This window comes from Primulina huaijiensis, chromosome 11, assembly GCF_012295235.1.
Source record: "Primulina huaijiensis isolate GDHJ02 chromosome 11, ASM1229523v2, whole genome shotgun sequence".
In the NCBI taxonomy this organism is placed as follows: domain Eukaryota; kingdom Viridiplantae; phylum Streptophyta; class Magnoliopsida; order Lamiales; family Gesneriaceae; genus Primulina; species Primulina huaijiensis.
In genome coordinates, this window is record NC_133316.1 from 24,206,551 (window position 1) to 24,219,483 (window position 12,933).

Consider the following 12,933-nt stretch of genomic DNA (forward strand, 5'->3'; position numbering starts at 1 on the left):
AATAACACTTAAGCGTGGCTTATCAAAAAAATAAATTATTTGCTCAAATTTTAGACCATGGAATTGAATGTCCAAATTCATTATAGGCAAGGATAAAATATAGCGATTATTCAATTTTCACCTACCAGAATTACCGCCCCTTTCTCACGTTTTGTCTACCATATATATATCTTTTATAATAACTAGCAAGATGTGTCAAAAGTGATGTGTGGTCAGGAAAAAAAAAAAAAGAAGAATGAAGATGAAAAGAGAAACTTGAAATATTAAATTAGATGAATATGATACTGTTGGAGAGATAAAAAAAAAAAAAAATTCACCACCATGCCAAAAATTTGTTATTCTTGAAATTTATCTTTAATAAATAATATAGTAGATAATTAGATCCGAATGTTAATATATAGAAGTAAATTATGCACATATGTTATGTGTGTAAAATTATAATAGAAATTTATGTAAGATTTTTTAAATATTATTAAATGCTTAATTTTATATTTAATTTAATAATAATTGACGTAAATTAGTGAGAGGTCATAGTGCAATTTGAAGAAGTGATATTGAAAATAAGTTGTCCTGACAATATTGAGAAAAATATTTGAGTAAAGATAATTTTGGAAACAAAATTAAAGATGATGTAATATAGACGACAGATTGTTTGTAATCGTTATATTTGTCTAATCCAAGTTAATATATATTCTTAAAATGTTAGCAAATTTCCGGTGGCTCGGTAACCCAATCATGTACACTAGTATAAGTACAGCATCTGCCAAATGAATCCACTTTAATATGAACCCATCTCACCAGACGTCAGATTTCAGGTTTATTACTAGCTAAATACATCAAATTCATCGACAAAGGAAATCGCAGACACAAGTTTTCAAGAAATGGCAGAAGAATTATTTGATCACGGCGGAGTTTGTGGCGGAAACTGGTGGAATTCGTCGAGAAATCTCTTTAGTTCCTCTCCTTGTTCATCCGCAACCAACGAAACAGGAAGCTTCGGGTGGCGGAGTAGCCATGAACTGAATATGGACGTGAACACAACAAGGTCAAGCGAGAACTCGGCCGGTTCAGTTTCCGATGGAAGTCCTACAATACTTCGTGATGTACAAAAATTTCAGCAGCAGCCCACTGCTGGTAATTGGAATCAGGACTTTCAGTAAGTTTCTTGTAATATGATATCCATGTATTGAGTTCTTTGAATTTTTTTTTTTCATTTTTTTGTTTGATCAAGATCGAGTCGAGTTGCTTGTGATTATTGGACTTCTTTTGTCCCATTGACCAGCTTACTTCTGGTCCAAAACCAAAGTAATATCCCCACAAAAAAGCTGAGTTTTTTGGTCTTGTTTTCGTTGTAATAATATGAAAAAGTATATCAATCATCTAAGATGCTTATTTTTTCTTCTTGTCATCTTGCAGCCTTGATACTGGAAGATCAGAAGAAAATTATTCTCAAATCGTACAAGCATCTGGAGCCCTGAATTCAAGCATGAATTATCGGCACCAAACAAGGGGGGTCGACTGCAATGAAATCGACAACTGGAATTCCAAGATTAATTTCTGCGGAGATTTTTCTGTCAACGCATTCAAACGAGACAACCAGATCAGTTTTTCTTTACAGCAACAGTCATTAGCTTCCATTACCGAATGCAATGAAACTTGTCAAGGGCTATCGACCAATTTTCCACTGAATTCAGCTTCATATGGCTACACTTCGTCCTTGTTGCGAACGTTGTTCGACACTGATTCTGATCATCCCCAGCAAGCTTTGTTTGATCATCAAGAAATGGGTTATTCATCGGCCACAAATTTTTCAAATGAATTAATTTCTGGTTTTCCTAAAGCTACTCCCATGGAAATTAAGCCCTCTGTAGCAAAGCAACATCCTGCTAATCGTTTGCAGTTCAGCAATAACACACTCTTTTGGGACGCCACGGCTCGGCCAGATTTTGTCCCATCAACACCCTCCCAGTACCTTACATCAGGTCTTAATAATTTGCCCACCGCAAGTGATCAAAAGGTAGTATGTATAAAGATTCGAACTTCATGTTTGCTTATATTGCATGTAGGTTTCTTGAGATTTGTCTTTAACTTAGAGAAATATTTGAAAATTTTCAGCGTCGTAAGGAAGAATCCAAGAACGTAGCCTCAGTGGCAAAGAAATCAAGCAGCAACGAACCTGCACTCAAGCATCCACGATTAGAAACTCCATCACCATTACCAACCTTTAAGGTACAATAAATAGAGTACTTGATTTTAATCGAATTCAGCTTTTTGACAAAGTTTTAAAGAGAACTTTGGCCCGTTCTCTTTTGTAAGTAAAGATCATGTTTTTTTTCAAGAAAATGGAATCTTACATCTTTCATATGTAATTTTTTTCCCAGGTCCGAAAAGAGAAACTTGGAGATCGAATAACTGCCCTCCAACAGTTGGTTTCACCTTTCGGAAAGGTAAAAAAAATTGGATTTTTCCTCTCAGTTTTTAGGAAATCAGTACTCTTAATCTGTGTTTAACTGAGAATTTTATTGTTCTTACAGACTGATACTGCATCTGTTCTACATGAAGCAATTGAATATATCAAGTTTCTCCACGATCAAGTCAATGTATATATGTTCATAATTACAATATTATATTATTACCATAACTGATACGTAATTGTAATGTTTTATTATATGTTTTTTTTGGTTTCAGGTATTAAGTACTCCATATTTGCAAAATGGGTCTCCGCCATTGCAACGCCAACAGGTAGGAGTCGCTGGTAGATTAACCTTAACAAGATTATTTGATTTCCTCTTACGTTTCCACTCAGCTTCTCGGCATCATATACAAAAACAACAAAATGCTTGAAATAGTTGACTTCTCCAACTTTTGAATATCCCACCTCGTTTAAATTCTCAAAATCAGTTGATACATATATATAACCAAGACTATTCCCTAAGCTAGCGCTATGAGGCTTAACAAGGAATCTGCCCAGCAGTGAGACTGCCATTTTTCACCGCAAAACGAGTAACTTTTTTTGTTCATTATAGGAGGATGCATTAAATTTGTGAGTTTTTGGAACAAGCGGTTTTAACATGGTATCAGAGCTGGAGAATGAAAAAATATAATTTGCACTCATGCATCTTGGATAGTATTGCATTGCTAAATAATTTATAACATTGATATATATTTCTCATAATTTGTAGATATAATATTATATGCAGGACCAAGAAGACCTAAAGAAAGATTTAAGCAGCAGAGGTCTTTCCCTTGTGCCGATTTCAAGCACCTTCCCTGTTGCTGCTGAGAATACTTCAGATTTCTGGACTCCAAGTTTTGGAAGAAGCTTCAGGTAGCTAATTACACTTAGGCTTTAATTAATAAAAAGTACTCGAAATAATTGGGTGGGGGAACAACTGATAACTACCACTAGCAAAATTTGATCTATCCGAAAGAAAGCTGGATAGAAATAAGATATTGCGAAAATAGAAGCCAAGTTGTTGGGGTTGCAAGAATTCAGGAAAGGTAGACATAGAAAAAGAGATCGAAGGGAACTAATAAAGACAGCCAGTCCTGGCCCTTATATATAACGAACGATTAAGGAACAGATTATATATTAAACCAATAATTCTGATAAATATGTTGCAAATTATGTGTTTAAATTGGAGGGGTGCATGGTTAAGGAACAGGAACAAGTGCTAAATTTAGCTTTAGTTTGATTAGTTTTGATGATGCGATCGATGTGCATTATCGGTTTGATCAGCTGAATTTAGCAGAATACATGAAAAGCAGAATTGTTCCTGTTTCTATATATTTTATGTAATGGATTTAGTTTGCAAATCAGACATCATATCGTTTCTCTAGCTAATTCGAGCATGCTTAGTTTTAGGGTTTCTTATTCTTCATATGGGTACGTAGGGTAGGTTGTGTATGTGCATGCGTCCATTTACCAATTAACAATTACATATTCTCGGCAATTGGCAGGGTTAATTTCACATATAATTTTTTAATATATTTATATAACTTTTTATCTAAAATATTTCTAGGACAAAATAAAATTCCATCGGAAATTTTTTTTTAATAATATTGATGATACCAACAAACATGCATCACTTTTAAAAAATTAATAAAACATTTCCAGCATCAACAAAAAGGAAATTATTATTATTATTATTCAATGGCCATGNTCTTTTTTTTTTTTTTTTTTTTTGTAGCAATATTAATTCCCCAGCCTCTGAGATCTATTGTTGAATGAATCTTATCCTTAAAGAACATTTCCTATTTTACTCCATGCATGTGTCGTTGTATTTACTTTTGATTATATTTTCTTGAAAATAACTCGTAATAATAAAATAAATTACGGACTCGGAGATGATCCTAAGTTCGTCGTAAGTACAGTTTAAGTACATGAGCCAACGAATTGTATAATATATTAAATATTCTCGTATGCAATATAATAATTAGAAAGCGTAAATTGGCAGACCCAAATGCAAACGAACATGATGCTGAATGCTTTACAAAGTAACTGGCGAAGCCTCAGAATCATAATATTTCACACACTGGCATTTCTAGTTCTAAAGCGACTAGCTTGCAAGAAATTCAATACTTCGATCATTTTCCCTTAGCTTGACAAGGTTGCATTCGAGGTCGATATATAATTTATTATGTCCTTTCAACCAGTTATCACGATCATATCTCGGCAGAATGACATATAATTTATGTGTTTGAGCTATATATGCCACTCTTGAATTCTTCCTTGTTTAAACAATATTGCCCAGACACGGTACTATTTGCAATTCAATTCTCCTCAATTCAACTTTCAAGGTATAACGACTAATGTTTTTGACACAATCCTAACAATTCATCCCCTAAAATATAACTCCAACTGTGTCTAAAAAGTGTAGACGACCCTCGGTAACATCTTCTATGTATTGATAATTGTTCATCTTTAAAGTATCGATCATCTGAGGGTGCATTCTTATATTGATTTATATTGTACTCCGAGTTGCTCTAGTAAACTCGGTAAGCATTTTTAGTTTAACTATCACTCTTTATGTATTAAATTCCATTCACTAGCTAATCATTTTGATAAATTAAGCTGACAATATAGATTACATTTATCTAAAGACTGTTTCGATAAAATAATCTATTAACTTTTTACTCAAATTTCAAACCCATTGCTGAATCAATCCCACATAAGAATGAAATAGCATATATAAACAGTGCTTCTAACAGAAAAACTCTATCAAAAAGTTGTTTCGAGAGTGTCTAAAAAATACTTATTATATTCTAGTCAGATAGATTGTGAAAACCAACTTCTACTACAACTTCTATAATTTTTAGCCAAAATCTAGAGACAACGAGTGATGCTTTTTCTGTTTCCGTTTTTTTGTTAATGGTTTAAAGTTACAATTTGACATTTTGAATCCTTAAAAAATTTATCATATTTTAAAATTATTCTTAATTTTTTAAAATATTTTTGGAGATTTTTTAAAACACTAAATTTTATTTATATATGATTTTTACGAATTTCGAATGAAATACATAAATTTCAAAATAATATTTTATCACAAGCATTTTATATTTTAAAAATCATTTTTTTATAATTTACATTTCTAGATTTATTTATTTTTTTTTACATATTTTGTGTATTTATACAATTTTTTTTATTTTTTTTACTTTTATTAAATCTTATATAAATTTTTAAAACATTTATGTCATAAAAGATAAATAATTTTGATACAAATATTAAAAATTTAATATTAATTATATAAATATATTGTTGATGACGTAAGTACGAAAATCTAGATAATTAAAAATACAAATGTTATGTAGAATAAGGATGGATATTCTTGCAATTGTACAAAAATAAAATAAAATAAATGTGAAAACAATCTTTTTCCAAACACTCAGATTTTAGTTTGTATTAACTTTAGAATTTTATTTTCATAAATTCTCTAATTTTGAATACCACCTACTTTCAAAAAATTCTAGAAAAATCACTTTAAAATAAGCAAAATCTCTATCAAACAATCCCTTCATCATTATGGATAGCTTTTTGTGTAAAATCTTTAGATTTCAATCCATTAATTTCTATATAATCTTTTTAACCAAAATAAATCATTTAAAATTCTTTAATTATGGAAATAATATAAAATAAAGTCCAAACTCAAACGTCCCTGAATGTTTTCAATACGACCTTAATGATTATTGTTGAAGCTTAAACGCGAAGAATTTTTGTGACAAGGGGACAATTCATTAAAGAAAAAGAAAAAGGTACTACTTTTGACTATTTTTCAAACTTTTTAGCTGATGGTATCTACAGCCATACACTTACGTCTAATGAATTGAAATCGTGGAGCTGGATCGTCCAAGAATTTCGAGGTGTATACAATTTGAATTTCAATCTGATATGGTTAAATTACACAAATCTCTTTATATAAAATTTTAATATATATATATTTTTTATTTATTATATGCTGTAGCCTCCCCTTAATTATTTTCCCTTTTAGTTTTTGATTGCACCCATTCCCTGTCTAACCATTTAATCAGCAGCAACTAAAAATCAAAGAATGCGAAAAAGTAAGGGCAATATCAAATGTATAGGAAAAATAAACAAAACAAGGGCGTGATTCTTTACAAATAATTTCTGTTAGCTAAAGCAAGAAAACATACAATTTTGGCTTTATGCACGCTTGTGCTACTTATGGTGAATTTCTTTTATTTGTACTGTTGGTGAAGTAGTACAAAATCAAAAGGGCTTTTGCTTTATTCGCTTTTAATGAGCATAGAATAATTCATTCAAGAGTTTAATCTTTTAACGTACGCTTTATCATTCTCGCCTTATTCATTCATTTCTACACCCTTTTTCAACAAGTTGAAGTCTAGTCCCATGCAATGAAGACATGAACCTAGTTTAGACTCTGATTCAACTTTTGGGTCAGAAAAAATCCAACAAGGTCCCCAGTATACAAACTCCAGGCCCAACTCACTCATAAATCAAGATACAATCTACATATTGGGTTTCTTACAACTTTTTTTTTTTTAAAAAAAAACTAAAAAGACAGTAAATAAATAAATAAAAATTCGCGGCTCCCGTTAGGAATACATATAACACAGTCAAGCGAACAAACTTTATCCAGGCTATTTCCATGAAGCTGCCTGATGGACAAATTTTCCACAGATGAAAAAGGCCACAATCTTAAATAATTAAGTTACAAGTATTTGATAAATAGCTAGTACCATAAGCTGTCCTCGAAAGGCACACCAAAATCATACAGCCGGCGTACTGGTAAACTTAAATATAATTTTAAAAGACAGAACAGGAATCTGAAGTCAACCATAGGAAATATTCCTCCGTTGCCCAAATATATCTAATCAACTTACCTTTACATTCTTAAATGGATGTGGATATACCATTATCATACCCAACTCCATCAAAGTGTATGGCGACCTAACTAAATATTAGGATTTAGGTAATCAGGTGCAACCCGGAGATGAACTTAGTTGAGAGATTGATATCACAAGAGAATCAGTGTTCTCATTCATGATGTGATACGAGCCTAACATAGATATCACAAGAAAATCAGCTACCGCTGCGGTGGGATGTGCAACCTTAGAAAGAACAAAAACAAAGAACAAAACGTTCCTGAATCTGCATATCATCTAATAGAATCATTTTTAAACTTTCCTAGACTTAAATTCGAAGATCAATAACACAGCATAATATGTACTCTCTCTATAAGTTAAAATGTCTTTGCGGTGAGGGATTTGTATTCCTCCATCCAATTACACAAATCTCAGTCCGTGGAAAATGGGGATTATTTAAAATGCTCAAGATTAACAATTGCAAGCAAATAAAAAACACAAACTCCAATATCAATACAAGTAGAAAAAGCACAGACCACATATATCTCATCTATTATATTCAGTTATAAGTATATTCCCAAGTCTCGAAAAATTCTATGCAGCTTCACATGTCCGTTGAACACCAACATTCTCTTTCTATTTTGATATCATGCACTCCAATAGCATATACAAGTACTCGTGCTTACCTTATGTGAAATCTCAACCCAATCAAGAGCACCAATAAACAAGGCTTCTGCCATCACATATTGAATTATCAAGAACCTTAAACTAATAATTCCATGTAGAACAAAAAGGGGAAACAATTTGTGAGAATCTAAGACATACATAGAATGGACTCCTGCGATTCAGGAGTTAGATAAAGAGTTACAGGAAAAATAACATTTCATAGGGGGTAGACAAAATGTACATAGGATTAGGGGCCGAAATATCGAATTTTTTCAGAATGGTACATATTGAACATAAGCTGATCGTCTCCACCTGTCCCTTGTTTGGTTCCGTTCCTAAGCCCAAGCCATCAAAATAAGTAGGGCACTGGAACAAAATTAAAACAAAAAGTCTTCCTGATTGTTCTCCTAACTTTAGATTACTGGCACTCACATTACATGAGTTCACATGCACTTTATAGTAAAAAATACCAAACAAGGTACATAAACAATACATCAGAAGTTCAGTATCTGATAGGATAGGAAAAGAACCACTAGGACAGGAACTCGTATGTATAGTATGAATGTAAGTACAATGAAAGGAATAAGAATTCAAGAAATGTTTACATTCTTTTGTACAAAAAGGTATGCAACAACAGCATAAATTGCAAAAACTACGGTTTTTTGTGGTTTTTTGTTGAATGGACTTACTCACCTCAAAAACAGATGCAATTTTCTTCAAAGCTCTAATCTCTCTTTTGAGCTCGAACGATTCAAAATCACATTCAATCATGGACAAAATTAAACATTTTTCCTCTTCCCTTGTAAAACCTGCATTAAAGTTTTCGCATTTCGTCTCACTTTCTCATTGTCATCCTCCAATAGTCCAACACAAATCTCGGGTAGCCCTACTTTTAAAGCCTGCAAACCCATCTTCTCACTATAACAACACAAAGAACTCAGAGTTAAGAGTGCATACTGCACGCCTCTTGAGCTCCCATTTTTCAACACTGCAATCAAAATATCAAACAACTCAGCACACCTCATCATTTCATCCCGGGCGACCCTGCATTTTGCCAGAAGGCCCAAAACCTCAATGGCCCGTTCCAGGCCCGAATTAGCGTTTTGGATTAGCACGGGGACGGCCCGATTTTGAATTATCCGCACCCGGTTATCAGGGAAAGAACAAAGGGTGAATAACGCGGTGGCTGCTTCTTTCCTCTCCCTCGAATTCCCAAACTGAAGGAGCGCTACCAAACCCGGAATTGCATCCGGGTAAGACCCGATCGTGACCTTGTTGACTTCAAGCATCGCGAGGCTGGTCAACACCGTAGCCGCCACCGCGCGCGAGTCCCCAGCTCCATCGCGAAGCGCATGCACAACTTTTCCTACAATCCCCTCAGCTACCAGGCCCACCTTACTGTCGTCATCCAAACTCAAGTTAAGCAACACATGAAGAGCCTTTTCCTGGAGCCTCGACTCCCCCGAATCGACGCAGCTTGAGACAGCCGACACCAAACCCGACTCGGAAAATTTCCGCCGAATCGACGAGTCAGTTTTAAAAATCCGGGTAAGCTGTTCGAGGGAGCGGAGCTTATCCTCCCACGTTGACGAAGGAGAAATCAAAACATGAGAGAGAGTTTGCGGGCTCGAAGGGTAAGCTTGTGGTTTAGGAAAGGTAACGCTGGAATAGTTGGAAATGAGGCTGCGGAGAGCATGGTTTGGGATGAGGGAAGGCGGTTCAGGCAAGGGCAGCTTGGAAATCGGACAGGTGCGGTGGCCGGCGTCCAACCACCGTTGAATTGAAGCACGATCGAACGTATGGCCGGACGAGAGTATAACCGGGTCGGACATTATCTCAAGAGAAATAGGGCATTTGAAATCGTCAGGAAAATGGGTGGCCATACTTTCTTTGTTCCTGAACCTAAAATAACATACGCGGGTTTTGGCACAAGTTTCAGTTTTAGGTGTGTATGGAGTTTGGAGTGCGGCGTCTGTTACTCCGGAGGAGGGAGGAGGATTAATGAGTGCGGTGGAACTGAAAGGACCAAGGTACCGTGAAATGACAATTTTGTCCTTTATTCATTTTTCCATTTTATTTTAATATAATATATTTCCTACTGTTTATTTATTGACTTTATAAGTAGTCTCTGGTGTCTCGACGCGCCTTCTATCTACCTATATATTTTTATTAGAATAATAATTAATTTTGGGGAAATATTTTTTAAAATATTTTCCGAACACAGTTTGCTATCTTTGACTCAACGTTAATCACAGTTTTGAGACAAATATTACGATTACGAGTAAGATTAATTATAATGTTAAAATTTTAACTTAATCCCCAAGTCTTTGTCAAATAAAATGTTTTATATATATATATATATATTTAGGGGCTATCGATCGATTAGGACTCACGAGGAAATTCAAACAAGCTGACGTGGCACAACTCCAAGCAAGCAAGGCTTGGAATTGTAGGATATTTTTCTTTTTAATTAATTAAATTAATTAATTGTTATTCCCATTGACAAATGAACCTAACCCACGAGAAAATTTGCGCACGCAATGCCTCAAAATTTCCCCCTCGGAAGTCGTTGTCCATGACTGGTGGGCAGTGGAACAGACAACTCAAAACTAAAAATGTCAATCTTATTAATAAATATATTTGTAAAAAATTGTAACAGGTTGTAGTCTTTCTGCATCAAACTTATCTTGCTCAATAATTGGTACCAGTATTTATTTGATTCACCTGCACCATCTTTTATACTATATATGTGATCTCTTGTTTATGTAACTTAGAGGTTTAAAAGTTTTGAATTCGAGATCTTTCTTCTTCTCAATACACATCATATATTGTGTTATTGGGCCACTAGTTTGTGACATTATATTTTATTTATTGATGTTGAGTTCGAATAACCAAATCTATGATTATCACGTGTTAAAAATATTAATTAGACTTGATAAATCATTATTCTAGCAAAAATATCAAAAGCTAATTTGGGTTGAGCCAATGAACATCCTCTGTTTTTTTTTTTTCGCGCTAAATTTTCACCATGTTGCGAGTTTCAGAATCTTGGCAACTCCAACTCCGTGGGAGACTATTTATCGCCCATCTTCCACTGTGATTTTCATATCGTTCATAGAATAAGAACCCGAACCCGAAGCCAAACCAGGTGCATTTTGAGAAACCTCGACAAAGAAACCCGGGATGTTTGGGTCGTGGCACCTCTGCACTTTCATTATTCGGCATAAACACCACAGAACTCATTGGTGGGCCGATCTTCATGCCGCTGCTGGACACATAGAAGAGCCACTTGGATGCATCTTTCCACTGAAACAGAGTCCTCGAGGTATATCGTATCAAGTAGTTCAGAATAATTCATTTCATTCCACAATTTCCAGTTCTGAGAGTCTTTGCCAATTATATATATCAGAATGATGAAACAACAAAAATCTTGAAAACAAAAACTGGAGAGTAAATCTTTGGAATGATTTGTTCACATGCCCTATGAGATTGTAGTCATGATCAGGGTGATAAAATCCCCAGTTTTTCTTGCCAGTGATCGTCTCCAGCACTATAACTCCGTAGCTGAACACATCGGATTTAACAGAGAATTGACCACTCGTTGCATATTCAGGAGACATGCAACCGCTGAGTTTCAAAGATAAGAATTTTTTTAAAAAAAGTAAATTAATAATTAAAGAACAAAACAGTATGTGGATCACGACTTGCTGTGTTCCAATAACTCTATTAGTCTTCTCCTCAGTTTGTTCTCCTCCAAAAATCCGGGCCAGTCCAAAGCCTGAAATTTTGGGATTCATTTCTGTTGTTGTTTGGAGTTCAGGCGTGATTCACTGATGATCACCAAATGAAATTGTCTCCACCTTGGCCAGATTTTCATCTTCCTCCAGATGCAGTGACCATGTGCAATATCTGAACTTTGAACCAGGTAAGGGTTTAGTTAACATGTCCGCTGAATTCTTACTCGTAGAGATCTTCTCCAGCTTCACATTCCCTTTCGAGATTACCTCTCTTACGAAATAGAGCTTGACATCAATGTGTTTAGTCCTTTCATGATAAACTTGGTTCTTGGCTAGGTGAATCCCACTTTGACTGTAACAATACACCTTGGTTACTCCAGTCTCTTGTGGCTTTAATTCTGCAACCATCCCGCTTGCTTATCCACAAAACTTCCTTGATTGCCTCTGTAACAGCTATAAACCCAGCCTCTGTAGTAGATAGTGTCACTACTTGCTGTAAGTTACACTTCCAACTCACCACATTTCCATGATATTTAAACACATAACCCGTCAACGATCTCCTTGAGTCCAAACATCAAGCATAATCTGCATCTATATATCCTTCAATAACATCTGTACTCTCTTTTCTATTTCCATACAGCAATCCCACTCCAAGTGTTCCCCTGAGATACCTTAAAATCCACTTCACTTCCTCCCAATGATTCCTGCTTGGTTTACTCATATACCGACTGACCGGACTCACTGCGTAGGCGAGGTCAGGACGAGTGCAAATCATGGCATACATGAGACTGCCCACAGTGTTAGCATAAGGGACTTTCTCCATGTACTGCACCTCTTCTTCAGTTTCAGGAGAGTCCTTAAGTGACAATTTAAAATGTTGAGCCATAGGAGTTTGGACTGGTTTGGAGTTTTCCATCCTAAACCTCTTCAACACCTTCTCAATGTAAGTCCTTTGTGAAATAAAGAGTTTACCAGTATCTCTATTTCTCTTGATTTCCATACCAAGGATTTTACTGGCTGGCCCCATCTCTTTCATTTCAAATTCACTCTTAAGTAGCTGTTTCGTCAACTCTACCTCAGTTTGACACTTAGATGCAACTAATATATCATCTACATAAAGTAATAAATAAATGCCAATTCCATTTTTACTTCTCTTGAAATAAACGCAATTGTCAAATTCACATCT

The 12,933-nt window shown here is 34.8% G+C and overlaps 2 protein-coding genes and 1 long non-coding RNA gene across 6 annotated transcripts in view; 2 read left to right on the top strand and 1 right to left on the bottom strand.

Annotated features, from left to right (window-relative positions):
• Positions 1-674: 674 nt before the first annotated feature.
• Positions 675-3,892, top strand: LOC140989003 (transcription factor bHLH112-like). Its single transcript, XM_073458155.1, has 7 exons — positions 675-1,156; positions 1,417-2,017; positions 2,116-2,229; positions 2,382-2,447; positions 2,535-2,600; positions 2,689-2,742; positions 3,201-3,892. The coding sequence occupies exons 1-7, from the start codon at positions 882-884 to the stop codon at positions 3,330-3,332; spliced, it is 1,308 nt and encodes a 435-aa protein (XP_073314256.1). The 5' UTR covers positions 675-881; the 3' UTR covers positions 3,333-3,892.
• A 3,681-nt stretch (positions 3,893-7,573) lies between these two features.
• Positions 7,574-9,893, bottom strand: LOC140988152 (U-box domain-containing protein 8-like). Of its 3 annotated transcripts, none has more exons than XR_012177302.1 (2): positions 8,704-9,893; positions 7,574-7,590 (listed from the first exon to the last, which is right to left on the bottom strand). XR_012177302.1 is itself a non-coding variant. In XM_073457109.1 (1 exon), exon 1 carries the CDS (start codon positions 9,891-9,893, stop codon positions 8,790-8,792), a length of 1,104 nt encoding a protein of 367 aa, XP_073313210.1. In that variant the 3' UTR covers positions 8,453-8,789. The 3 variants fall into 3 exon arrangements, 1 of the variants encoding a protein (XP_073313210.1); XR_012177301.1 differs by lacking the exon at positions 7,574-7,590 and adding an exon at positions 8,089-8,376; XM_073457109.1 differs by lacking the exon at positions 7,574-7,590 and having other exon boundaries at positions 8,453-9,893.
• Positions 9,894-9,929: 36 nt separating this feature from the next.
• Positions 9,930-12,933, top strand: part of LOC140988154 (uncharacterized) — a 6,301-nt gene continuing 3,297 nt past the window's right edge. For both annotated transcript variants that reach the window (XR_012177303.1, XR_012177304.1), the window contains exons 1-2: positions 9,930-10,040; positions 11,159-11,335. This is a non-coding gene — a long non-coding RNA (uncharacterized lncRNA). The remainder of the gene's footprint in view (positions 10,041-11,158; positions 11,336-12,933) is intronic.

Coding starts and splice junctions, on each gene's coding strand:
- LOC140989003 (XM_073458155.1), top strand. CDS start 882: ATGGCAGAAGAATTATTTGATCACGGCGGAGTTTGTGGCGGAAACTGG. Junction 2,230..2,381: donor CACCATTACCAACCTTTAAG/GTACAATAAATA, acceptor TTTTTTTCCCAG/GTCCGAAAAGAGAAACTTGG. Junction 2,448..2,534: donor TGGTTTCACCTTTCGGAAAG/GTAAAAAAAATT, acceptor TTGTTCTTACAG/ACTGATACTGCATCTGTTCT.
- LOC140988152 (XM_073457109.1), bottom strand. CDS start 9,893: ATGGCCACCCATTTTCCTGACGATTTCAAATGCCCTATTTCTCTTGAG.